The 13,760-nt window shown below is 45.3% G+C and overlaps 1 protein-coding gene across 12 annotated transcripts in view; it reads right to left on the reverse strand.

The window, feature by feature from the left end:
• Nucleotides 1-3,451: 3,451 nt before the first annotated feature.
• Nucleotides 3,452-13,760, reverse strand: part of slc2a11b (solute carrier family 2 member 11b) — a 97,720-nt gene continuing 87,411 nt past the window's right edge. For 10 of the 12 annotated variants that reach the window (XM_068055251.1, XM_068055254.1, XM_068055248.1 and 7 more), the window contains 2 exons: nucleotides 7,057-7,184; nucleotides 3,452-6,541 (listed from right to left, as the gene is read on the reverse strand). In XM_068055251.1, the coding sequence (XP_067911352.1) occupies nucleotides 6,347-6,541; nucleotides 7,057-7,184 (323 nt within the window). In that variant the 3' untranslated portion in view covers nucleotides 3,452-6,346. Of the gene's footprint in view, nucleotides 6,542-7,056; nucleotides 7,185-13,760 lie in introns of those variants that run through there. The other 2 variants (XM_068055249.1, XM_068055256.1) reach the window with 2 other exon arrangements.

The following is a 13,760-nucleotide window of genomic DNA, read 5'->3' on the forward strand; positions in this document are numbered from 1 at the left end:
CGTCCTAGGCCCAACCATCTTCAGCTGCTTCATCAATGACCTTCCTTCAATCATAAGGTCAGAAGTGGGGATGTTCGCTGATGATTGCACAATGTTCAGCACCATTCGTGACTCCTCAGATACTGAAGCAGTCCGTGTAGAAATGCAGCAAGACCTGGACAATATCCAGGCTTGGGCTGATAAGTGGCAAGTAACATTCGCGCCACACAAGTGCCAGGCAATGACCATCTCCACCAAGAGAGAATCTAACCATCTCCCCTTGACATTCAACGGCATTACCATCGCTGAATCCCCCACTATCAACATCCTAGGGGTTACCATTGACCAGAAACTGAACTGGAGTAGCCATATAAATACCGTGGCTACAAGAGCAGGTCAGAGGCTAGGAATCCTGAGGTGAGTAACTCACCTCCTGACTCCCCAAAACCTGTCCACCATCTACAAGGCACAAGTCAGGAGTGTGATCGAATACTCTCCACTTGCCTGGATGGGTGCAGCTCCAACAACACTCAAGAAGCTCGACACCATCCAGGACAAAGCAGCCCATTTGATTGGCACCCCCTCTACAAACATTCACTCCCTCCACCACCGATGCAGAGTGGCAGCAGTGTGTACCATCTACAACATGCACTGCAGCAATGCACCAAGGCTCCTTGGACAGCACCTTCCAAACCCGCGACCTCTACCAACTAGAAGGACAAGGGCAGCAAATACATGGGAACACCACTACCTACAAGTTCCCCTCGAAGTCAAACACCATCCTGACTTGGAACTATATCGCCGTTCCTTCACTATCACTGGGTCAAAATCCTGGAACTCCCTTCCTAACAGCACTGTGGGTATACCTACCCCAAATGGACTGCAACGTTTTAACAAGGCAGCTCACCACCACCTTCTCAAGGGCATTAGGGATGGGCAATAAATGTGGCCTGGCCAGTGACGCCCACATCCCATGAATGAATTTTTAAAAAAGTCAGGATGATGTGTGACTCGGAGGGAAACTTGGATGTGATGGTGGTCTATTGCACTCGCTGCCCTTATCCGTCCAGGTGGTGGAGGTCCTAGAAGGGTGGAAATTGGAAGCAAAGTTGATAAAGTTTTCTAGTTCGGGGCGGGAGCAGGAAACGGCACCGATACAGTCATCAATGTACCAGAAAAAGAGTTGGGGGAGGGGGCCTGAGTAGGACTGGAACAAAGAATGCTCGACATATCCCACAAAAAGACAGGCATAACTAGGACCCATGCGGGTACCCATAGCGACACCTTTTACTTGAAGGAAGTGCGTGGAGTTGAAGGAGAAGTTGTTCAATGTGAGAACAAGTTCTGCCAGGCTTTTTGTCAACTTTGCTTCCAATTTCCACCCTTCTCTCACCTTTACATGGTCCATCTCTGACACTTCCCTTCCCTTCCTCGACTTCTCTGTCTCCATCTCTGGGGATAGTCTGTCTACCAACATCCATTATAAGCCCACCGACTCCCACAGCTACCTCGACTACACTTCTTCACACCCTACCTCCTGTAAGGACTCCATTCCATTCTCCCAGTTTCTCCGTCTCCGACGCATCTGCTCTGATGATGCTACCTTCCATGACGGTGCTTCTGATATGACCTCCTTTTTCCTCAACCGAGGATTTCCCCCCACTGTGGTTGGCAGGGCCCTCAACCGTGTCCGACCCATTCCCCGCACCTCTATCCTCACCCCTTCCCCTCCCTCCCAGAACCATGACAGGGTTCCCCTTGTCCTCACTTTTCATCCCACCAGCCTCCATATCCAAAGGATCATCCTCCGCCATTTTCGCAACCTCCAGCGTGATGCCACTACTAGTCGCATCTTCCCCTCCCTTCCCGTCAGCATTCCGAAGGGATCGTTCCCTCCGCGACACCCTGGTCCACTCCTCCATTACCCCCACCACCTCGTCCCCGTCCCAGGGCACCTTCCCCTGCAATCGCAGGAGGTGTAATACCTGCCCATTTACCTCCTCTCTCCTCACTATCCCAGGCCCCTAACACTCCTTTCAGGTGAAGCAGCGATTTACTTGTACTTCTTTCAATGTAGTATACTGTATTCGCTGCTCACAGTGTGGTCTCCTCTACATTGGGGAGACCAAGCGCAGACTGGGTGACCGCTTTGCGGAACATCTCTGCTCAGTCCGCAAGCAGGACCCTGAGCTTCCGGTTGCTTGCCATTTCAACACTCCCCCCTGCTCTCATGCTCACATCTCTGTCCTGGGATTGCTGCAGTGTTCCAGTGAACATCAACGCAAGCTCGAGGAACAGCATCTCATCTACCGATTAGGCACACTACAGCCTGCCGGACTGAACATTGAGTTCAATAATTTCAGAGCATGACAACCCCCCATTTTACTTTCATTTTTAGTTATTTTTTCTTCCTTGTTTACATTCTTTTTTACATTTTTTACAATCTTTTTTTTTTTGCATTTATTTCATTTCATCTTAGTTTGTTCAGTTTGCTTACCCACTGTTTTTTTTCAGGTTTGCACTTGCTGCTGTTCAATATTCAGTGTATTTACACCTAATCTGTACTAATGCTTTGTCTTTCAACACACCATTAACATATTGTTTGCCTTTGCTCCGTGACCTTTTGGTCAGCTATGTGGCCTTGTCCAATCTACACCTTCTCCTTTGTTATCTCTTGCCCCACCCCCACCTCACTTGCTTATAATCTGTGACTTTTCTAATATTTGTCAGTTCCGAAGAAGGGTCACTGACCCGAAACGTTAACTCTGCTTCTCTTTCCACAGATGCTGCCAGACCTGCTGAGTGATTCCAGCATTTCTTGTTTTTAAATCAACTGGATACTTGATTAATACCTCCAGAGAGTTTATTGAAAATAAAATAACACTTAACAAAATTGAGAATATAACTTTAAAGCTCTCGCAGGTGCGCTTCCTGATCAAGTATTGGTCTCAGAGTGACACGGTCCTCTCTTTTCGGTCTTGATCCCTCGTCAGGCAAAGAACATGACTGTCGGTTTGTGCTTCTACTTCTGAGGTCTTCTGTTGTTTCTGTGCAACAAAACCTTACAAGACCCCTGCTTTTAACCCCTGGATGGCCATCACACCACCTCAGAGTCAGGGTCTTGTTAATTTAGTAATTGGCTCTAGCTATTGCAAAGTAAGTTTAATTGGTTTTTAATCATGTCTTCCACTAACAGCCATCTGTGCTCAGTATACAATGGAGTGGTTTCACACTGTACCTTAATCTGATCTTAAACTACGTATCTATTCATTAAAGCCAGACTCCACAAGCCCATGTACTATCCCATGGGCTTTATCAGAGAACCAAAAGGTCCCACTGTCCAAACACATTTAGCTGAAACCGCGCTTTCTCACAGAAACTTATAGTAATTAAATTTAACAAACTTTAAAATGAAAACCCACTCTTTCTAAAATGATTAATGATTCAATAATTATAATTCAATCAAGGTTCATTACTTTTACAATCATCTGTTTCATGACAGGTTACTATTTATTAGTTAATACAGGATACAAAATGGCTTCTTTAGGCACATTTTAGTATTAAAGTGGCCTCTTTGACCTTGTTAGCTATTACAGTGGATACAGTATAAAAATGATCAAGTTAAACTAAAATCTAACTACCTAAGCCTACCTACCTGATAATAAAGCCTCAGCTGGTCCACTAATGTCCTCTAAGGAAGGAAACTTATTGGCCTCACCCAGTCTGGTTTATATGAGGCTCCAGTCCCATACCAATATTTTGCCTCTTAACTGGCCTCTGCCCGAGCAAGCCAATCAGCTGTATCAAACCACTACATGGTTCCAGAAGGCGTCCCACTGCCACCTTATCAAGGACAATAAATGCCAGCCTTACCAGCAGTGCCCACAGCCCATGAATGAATGATAAGAAAGATTTCTGAGGTTGTGCTGCTTAGAGTGCGAACTCAGGAAATCAGCCCTTTTGTTTCCTCTGTGGGTATTAATGGCACAGAAAATTGGGACTAGTTTGCACACGCACATTACTCAATTGTGTAAAAGAATAACTAACATACAAGAAACATAAACGAGCAAAATTCTAACAATTAAAGATTTCTGAAGCATGGGTTTGATACAAGCAGTGAGGAGGATGGTAACAGACTTCAGGCGGACATAGACAAACTGGTGAGATAGGCTGACTCATGATTAATTAAATTTAACACAGAGAAGTGTGAGATGATTCATTTTTGTAGGAAGAATGAGGCGAGGCAATATAAACCAAATGGCACAATTTTAATTGAGGTGCAGGAACAGAGAGACCTGGGGGTGTATGTACACAAGTCTTTGAAAGTGACAGGACAAGTTGAGAACGCTGTTAAAAAGCATATGGAAACCTTGGCTTTATAAATAGAGGCATAGGGCTGGATTTTATAGGGTCCCCGACACCGGGAATGGTGGCGGGGGGCATGGAGATCGCTACAGATGAGGCCCGCCACCAACCCCAATGCCGGCAGTGCCCAGACCAATCTTGGCGGCGGCGGTGAGGCATTGTGGCGGCTGTCCTGCGGCTCGGCAGCGGGACCCGCATTACTTACCTTTCATTAATATGCAGGTCGCAGCGATTCTGCCAGCAGGTTGGGATCTTCATTCCGGCAGCTGGCAATGCCTCGCCTTCGAATCCCCGTTCAGGGAAACGAGGCGTGACACCTGGGGGGAGGGGGAGGAGGTGATTTCCTCAGTGTGGGTGGTGGGGAGCGGGGTCAAAATCTTCAGATTGGTCGAGGGGCTGATGGGAAGGGGTAAAGGACAAAGGTTCCAGACTTTGTGGTGGGGGGGGCGGTGGTGGGGAAGGGGGCGGCGAAGGTCAAATATTAATGGTAGGTATTCCAGGGGTGGGGGAAGGGCAGGAATGATGTGTGATGCCATTTAGGGCTATAAGCCCTTTAAAAATGGCGCCGATGCCTGTGCATTGCCACTGGTCGGCTTGCCCGTCCCCCTCCACATCAGCAGGGGCGGGGCGAGGGCGACCGCCCCGGCTATGCTGATGAGTGGCCGCGTGATGTGGGCCCCGTGTTTGCGGGCCGCAAATTTTTCCGTCCACTGCCTATTTCAGTGGCGGGCTTTTAAAATGCAGCCCAGAGAGTACAAAAGCAAGGAAGTTATGCTAAAGATTTATAAAACACGGGTTTGGCTCCAGCTAGAGAATTGTGTTCAGTTCTGTGCACTACACTTTAGGATGACAAGGCCTTCGAGCGGGTACAGAGGAGATTTACTAGAATGGTTTGGGATGAAAGACTTCACTGACATGGAGAAACCGGAAAAACAGGGACTGTTCTTCTTACAACAGAGAAGGTTACGAGAGATTTGATAGAGCTTTCAAAACCATGAAGGATTTTTATAGAGTAAATAAGGAGAAACTGTTTCCAATGGCAAAAAGGTTGGTAACCAAAGGGTGCAGATTTAAACACATTGGCAAAAGAAGCAGAGGTGATATGAGGATCACATTATGATGATCTGGAATGCACTGCATGAAGGGTGGTGGAAAAGGTAGAGACTAGAACTAATTGGACCACTTTCCCAAAAACCCTTCCAAGGCACAATGGGCCAAATGGCCTCCTTCTGTGCTATATGATTCTACTGCACATTAACCGGTATTAAAATTCACACATTATAGCAATAATCCAGGATTCAGAAAAGAGCCCTATCATTCGCTCTGCAGTGCAAAATTTGAAAGCATTTTGTTGCCCTTTAATTAAAGACCAACTCATTCAAAGCAGTTCTAGAATTTGGTGACATGTTTTCAGGAGGCGATTTGTCCGAGTGGAGCCAGGGCGTATGCAGCCGCTCAAAGCAATTCAGAGGCCAGACTTGGTGGCTATGTGTGTAAAGCAATTTGTTCTGCATAGGAGATGCTCGGATCAGAAACACATTTATTTTATATATTCATAACAGTTTTAGTTACAAGTTTTCTGTCTGGATCAAAACTTTTAAAATTCTATTAGGACTGTAAGTAGACCCAAGTTTCATAATGTTTATATTTTTGACATGATTTTTTGAACTAACCTGCACTTCCAGTTTTTAAAATCATCTAGTAATCATTGTCTGATAAAGTTCTAAATACCTTGGCAGGGTGTGCTATATACAGCCGTCATAATCAACTCATATCAAAACCTACACACTGCCCATGAAACCACCCATCCCAGTTCCCTGGCAGATTCAACTCTCTCAAATAAGACATTGCCAGTTGTCCCCTTCTGCAGACAAGCTAAAACATGGGTGCAGAAGAGATGCTCTGCAATGCATAAATGGGGCAATTTGACACGCTACATAACAGTGCAAGAGGCTGCCAGTCGGGCTCGTTTCTTGGACGCTGGTTGAGTTTTTCACAAGCTTCATATCTGTGTGTCTCTGTTGAGAACTTCCTCTATTTCTGCCGGGTTTCCACCCTTGAAATTCCGAGCTCGAAATTCTGCCTCGATATTCAGGAAGGACTTGTTTTTAGTTTCGGGTAAGATGATGTATATGAATAGTGTCACCAGGAGGGTCTCAAACAGGAAGATGAGGAAACAAAACTGCTGCAGTTTCTCCTGCCAAACAAATCCACACAGCACTGAGCATATGTAAAATAAATGTAATGCATTAAAGAACAGAGGGGGGAAAAGAGCACCACCCACCTTTTCCACCACACCCCCTGCCCTATACCACCACACCCCACCCACCTATTCCACCACACCCCCACCCACCTCTTACACCACATTCCCCGCCTTATTCCATCACACGCCCATCCACCAATTCCACCACACCCCCTGCCCTATTCCAACACATCCCCACCCACTTATTCCTCACGCCCCTTGCCCACCTATTCCACCACGCCCTTGCCCACCTATTCCACCACCCCCCCCCACCCACCTATTCCACCAGCCCCCCTGCCACCTATTCAATCACACTTCCTGCCTTATTCTGCTACATCACCCACCCAACCATTGGGAGTTCAATGGTTTGGTGTGGGCAGTGCAGTGGAATAAATGGTGGGGTTTGACGAGGACTGGTTTCAGTGAATAAAAGCTTTGATGGCTTACTAAGTCTGCCTGAAGGTACGTACCACAATAATGGGGAATATTATACTGATAAAGAAGAAGCTGATCCAGTTCATGGAGCCACTGATCGTGTAGGCAGCGGGGCGTGTGGATTGTGTGAACAGCTCCCCTGTCACAATGTTTGTCACACCCCCTGGGTGAAACATAAACACAACACATTGAAAATATTCAGCACAAAATGGATTATACAAAGAGATTGAAGTGGTTGATGCAACTGGCATTAATCCATTGGTTAATCTCTGTTTCGATAAGGAGCATCAGGAAATTAAAATGTGAGATTGTGATACCACCTCACAGACAGCTTCTTGCTGTTTACAGTGAGAATGTCCAGTTTTGAATGAGATGGAGATTTGGTGATGCTTGTGCATGGCAGACTTTAAGAGGATAGTGTCATGCTTACGAGAAGTGTGACAAGGAGAAAATACAGACTTGAACTGAAGAGTTAATAAAAGTTGACTTTGCCTTTAAGACATGGACAATGCTGCAAAAGATGGCCACATGTGTATTCAAAAAATTGCCATACTATCTGTTTAGAACAAAGGATGCCTAACTAGGTTGAGAGGTGTCAATTACACCCATTTTAAACATTCCTGAAAAAGAGAAAGTATGAAGTGGAAGCATCATTTTATTATTATCATTATTCTAATCCTGGGCCATTGGGTGATCACCATGGGGGAGAGACCAAAGAATCCAATGTGGCAAACCTTTACCTTAAAAAGGCAGCCCGAGAGAGAGAGAGAGAGAGAGAGAGAGAGAGACCCAGAAAGAAGCATTATCAAAAAGCTTGTCCAGCTTAGAACTGGGAGAAAATCGAGCAAGCCAGAAGGGAGGCACCCTGCTGTAAATTCTACATTTTTAACTTATGCAGCAGTGAATCCTCCATCTTCAAATTGAACTTTCAACCGAGAGAGAAATCTACAAACGCCTTAGGCCTGCAACCAACAAGAACTTGACTTCCAAGCGAATTCAACAGGTTTACCATGAATCCTGAAACTCTACCTCACTTGAAGACCACCTATTCCTTTCCCTCTCTATCTTGTCTCTTGCGTGTGTGTGCGTGTGCGCGTGCGAGTGAATGCACGAGTGGGTGTGGTTGCGACAATTTCGGGATAAAGCTTATTGCTCAATAAATAACTGATTTTCTGTTTTAAACCTACAAGAAGACCTGTCACTGTCTGTTCATTTGACAAATAAAACACAAAGGGGTTAAACCATAATAACAAAAAACACTTCCTGCAGTCAGGTGGGAGCACCCCTCAGCACGTGACGGTAACAATAGGTATAATCTATTTGCACTACAGTGCTGAGACTTGGGGACACCGACACAGGCACCATGTACAAGAATATGGGTTTGGACTCACAACCACCCATGGTGTTTAGTTATTGATCTTAGGTGTGTCACTATGGGGAGACATTGACCACTGATCAGGTGAATTCTTTTAGAGAAACAAGGAGAAGCCTTTACCCGCCACTTCAAATCCACTCCAATCCTGCTCTATTTCCCTGGGTCAGGACACATTTACCATGCTTGACAGGCAGTGAACAGGATTCCGACCACATCGTCAGAGGTTGATAGGAGCTCATCGGTCATCACCTCCTCTGACTTATATTCTGTTTTGTGCGTGCATCCTATTGGCTTTGTCAATTGCTAAATATGTCCAACCAACGAATCTTTCAATTTTATCCTTAGCTACCTCAGCAATATTCACAGAGTATACATAGTCTACTTTTCCTAACTAAGCATTAACTTTCACCTGCCATTGTTCTGCCCACTTAAATATCTTGTCCAACTCATTCTGTAAAATTCTGAGCTGCTTCTTCCATTTCCACCTTTGCTCCTAGTTTGGCATCATCTTTATATTTGACTACTTTGCATTGCATTTCTGATTCCAGACCATTTATGGAAATTAGAAATAGCAGTGGCCCCTGAGGCATTCCACTCGGTACTTCCCCTTACTCCAACTCCCTTAACGAGTACTCCCTGTTTCCAACCTTTTGACCAGTTTCTTATCCATTCCCAGAGTTTACCCTGAATCCTTACAACTTTGAGTTTAATAGTCTTTTGTGTTGAACTTTATCAAAGGTCCTTTGGACTTGAATTGAGGTAAACCATGCCATAGGGAATACCACAGTCCACTTGGGTTATCACTTCCTCAAAGAAGTTGAGGAGATTGGTTAGGCATGATCTTCCACTGCTGAGTCCATGTTGCTTGTTGTTTACTAGATTGTCAATGTATAGACGGCCCTCAAATTTACTCCTTATAATCAATTCCATTATTTCACATAGAATGGAAGGGTCTGTTGTAGCCTGTATGTGTGTTGTAATGCTTTTTGGATATGCATACCACATTAGCCTGCTCCCAATCCTCTGGTAGCTTCCCTGTTTTATTTTATTTAGAAATACAGCACTGAAACAGTGCCTTTGGCCCATCGAGTCTGTGCCGACCATCAAACACCCATTTATACTAATCCTACATTAACCCCATATTCCTACCACCTACCTATACTAGGGGCAATTTATAATGGCCAATTTACTTATCAACCTGCAAGTCTTTGGCTGTGGGAGGAAACCAGAGCACCCGGCGAAAACCCACGCGGTCACAGGGAGAACTTGCAAACTCCACACATGCAATACCCAGAATCGAACCCGGGTCCCTGGAGCTGCGGTGCTAACCACTGCGCCGCCCCTTCAATATGTCCAATGACTCCCTCATAATAATCAGTGCTTCATAAATCTCTTCCCTCGGCTCTTTTAGCACTCTGGGATTAAATACAATCAGTCCCTGGGATTTACTTGTTTGGACCCTGATTATTATAAATATAGAACATAGAACAGTACAGCACAGTACAGGCCCTTCGGCCCATGATGTTGTGCCGACCCTTTAACCTACTCTAAGATCAAACTACCTACATACCCTTCATTCTACTATCATCCATGTACCTATCCAAGAGTCGCTTAAATGTCCCTAATGTATCTGCTTCTACTACCACCGCTGGCAGTGCATTCCACGCACCCACCACTCTCTGTGTAAAGAACCTACCTCTGACATCTCCCCGAAACCTTCCTCTAATCACCTTAAAACTATGCCCCCTGGTGATAGCCCTTTCCACCCTGGGAAAAAGTCTCTGGCTATCCACTCTATCTATGCCTCTCATCATCTTGTACACCTCTATCAAGTCACCTCTCATCCTTCTTCGCTCCAATGAGAAAAGCCCTAGCTCCCTCAACCTTTCTTCATAAGACATGCCCTCCAGTCCAGGCAGCATCCTGGTAAATCCCCTCTGCACCCTCTCTAAAGCTTCCACATCCTTCCTATAATGAGGCGACCAGAACTGAACACAATATTCCAAGTGTGGTCTAACCAGGGCTTTATAGAGCTGCAGCATAACCTCGCGGCTCTTAAACTCAATCCCCCTGTTAATGAAAGCCAACACCCCATACGCCTTCTTAACAACCCTATCAACTTGGGTGGCAACTTTGAGGGATCTATGGACGTGGACCCCAAGATCCCTCTGTTCCTCCACACTGCCAAGAATCCTGTCTTTAAGCCTGTATTCTGCATTCAAATTCGACCTTCCAAAATGAATCACTTCACACTTTTCCAGGTTGAACTCCATCTGCCACTTCTCAGCCCAGCTCTGCATCCTGTCAATGTCCCATTGCAACCTACAACAGCCTTCCACACTATCCACAACTCCAGCAATCTTTGTGTCATTGGCAAACTTACTAACCCAGCCTTCCACTTCCTCATCCAAGTCATTTATAAAAATCACAAAGAGCAGAGGTCCCAGAACAGATCCCTGCGGAACACCACTGGTCTCCGAGCTCCAGGCTGAATACTTTCCATCTACTACCACCCTCTGTCTTCTATGGGCCAGCCAATTCTGTATCCAGACAGCCAAATTTCCCTGTTTCCCATGCCTCCTTACTTTCTGAATGAGCCTACCATGGGGAACCTTATCAAGCGCCTTGCTAAAATCCATATACACCACATCCACTGCTCTTCCTTCATCAATGTGTTTTGTCACATCCTCAAAGAATTCCCTCGCTTCCCGTAATAAACTTGGGTATATCCCGTCTGGCCCCGGGGACTTATCTATCCTCATGTCTTTCAAAATTTCCAGCACATCCTCCTTCTTAACATCAACCTGTTCGAGCATATCAGCCTGTTTCACGCTGTCCTCACAAACGACTAGGTCCCTCTCACTAGTGAATACTGAAGCAAAGTATTCGTTAAGGACCTCCCCTACCTCCTCCGACTCCAGGCACAAGTTCCCTCCACTATCCCTGATCGGCCCTACCCTCACTCTGGCCATCCTCTTGTTCCTCACATAAGTGTAGAACGCCTTGGGATTTTCATTAATCCTACCCGCCAAGACTTTTTCATGTCCCCTTCTAGCTCTCCTAAGTCCATTCTTCAGTTTTTTCCTGGCTACCTTGTAACCCTCTAGAGCCCTGTCTGATCCTTGCTTCCTCAACCTTCAGTAAGCTTCCTTCTCCCTCTTGACTAGCTGTTCCACATCTCTTGTCATCCAAGGTTCCTTCACCCTACCATCCCTTCCTTGCCTCATCGGGACAAACCTATCCAGCTGTCGCAGCAAGTCCTCCCTAAACAACCTCCACATTTCTGTCGTGCATTTCCCTGAGAACATCTGTTCCCAATTTAAGCTCCCCAGTTCCTGCCTAATAGCATTGTAATTCCCCCTCCCCAAATTAAATATTTTCCCATCCCGTCTGCTCCTATCCCTCTCCATGACTATAGTAAAGGTCAGGGAGTTGTGATCACTATCACCGAAATGCTCTCCCACCGAGAGATCTGCCACCTGGCCTGGTTCGTTGCCAAGCACCAAATCCAACATAGCCTCCCCTCTAGTCGGCCTATCTACATATTGAGTCAGGAAACCTTCCTGGACACACCTGACAAAATCTGCTCCATCCAAACTATTTGCACTAAGGAGGTTCCAATCAATATTAGGGAAGTTGAAGTCACCCATGACAACAACCCTGTTACTTCTGCACCTTTCCAAAATCTGCCTCCCAATCTGTTCCTCCGTGTCTCTGTTGCTATTGGGGGGGGTCGATAGAAAACTCCCAATAAAGTGACTGCTCCTTTCCTGTTTCTGACTTCCACCCATACTGACTCAGTAGACAAACCCTCCTCGACGACCTCCCTTTCTGCAGCTGTGATACTATCCCTGATTAGCAATGCCACTCCCCCACCTCTTTTACCTCCCTCCCTATTCCTTTTGAAACATCTAAACCCCGGAACATCCAACATCCATTCCTGCCCCTGTGATATCCAAGTCTCCGTAATGGCCACGACAATATAGACAGAGTCAGAGATGGACTAAAGTCATCGGTTTTACTTGGGATATCTTTGTTTGGAGAGGGCATGTTGCTCAAGTCTTCCTTTGTGAATACTTTGAGGAAGTGGTCATTCAAAATAGTTAATGTTTTTTGCTCATCTCCAGTTTCAAGCTGGTTTGTAACTTCTATGGTTTTCAATCCTTGCCTGATTGTCCTCTTGTTGTTTCAGTACTGAAAGAAGTTTTGACGTTATGCTTAATTTCAGCTGCAGTGCTTTCTTTCCAGGATCTCTCTTTGCTTCTTTGATGACCTTTTTAGCACGTTTCTGCAATTTATTGTATTTATCCAAGAGGCCACCTCCTCCTTTCTCCCTGCAGGAGAAATTTTAATTTGTTTGACGATTCATTTCAGGTCACATTTGTTTAGTCTGAGCTTGTTGGTTTTGGGAATATATTCAGCATAATACCTTTGACATGTCTTACATTTGTCTTCTATCAAAGCATGGCCCAAAAATTTCACCAAATCTATTTGCTTTAGTTGTTTCCTCATTCCATTTAAAATTCTTTGAAAACTATGTTTCTGAATCCCAGTCTTAAAGTATTTCTCACTGCCAGATCATGTTAAACACTATAATTCTGTGGTCACTGTCTCCCAAGGGTGCTATGACTCTGTAAATCATGCATTATATCGACCAACTCTGACCCTAAACGACTTGGATTTTCCCATCAAATGGTTACAGCACAAAAGACCATTCGGCCCTTCGTGTCTGTGCTGGCTTTCCACAGGAGCAGCTCAGCTAGTCGCACTCCCCTACCTTTCCCCCGTAGCCCTGCAATTTTTCTCTCTTCAGATGCTTATCCAATTCCCTTTTGAAAACCACAATTGAATCTGCCTCCACCACCCTCTCAGGCAGTGCATTCCAGATCCTAACCACTCGCTACGGAAAAAAGTTTTTCCTCATGTTGCCATATTCTTCCTTGATCTGTTGTAATTTTTTTGGAATTCTCAGTATCATCTTAATGGCAGACTTGGTATCTCTTTAATAGGTTTTCCCATGACTTGTTTAACTATGGTGGCTATTGTAGAGGTTACAGGATGGAAGGGTAACTAGTCTGAACTAGAATCTGTGCCCAAACTCGTCAAAAGCATGAGGTGATAGCCAAAGTTCTAATTTTTGCATTCCGTACACCATCAACATTCTATGTTAGCAATCTGTCGAGATTGTAATTATGCTGAAGTTTTTACTTTTCATTTTTGTGCCATTCCTGCCAATGGGAACAATTTCTCTCTAACTACCCTGTCTAAACCCCTCATGATGTTGTAAATTTTTCCTGCACCCTCTCAAAAGCCTTCACATCCTTCCTAAAGTGCAGTGTCCAGAACTGGACCCAATACACCTTG

This window comes from Heterodontus francisci, chromosome 23 (assembly GCF_036365525.1).
Source record: "Heterodontus francisci isolate sHetFra1 chromosome 23, sHetFra1.hap1, whole genome shotgun sequence".
NCBI classification, from domain to species: Eukaryota; Metazoa; Chordata; class Chondrichthyes; order Heterodontiformes; family Heterodontidae; genus Heterodontus; species Heterodontus francisci.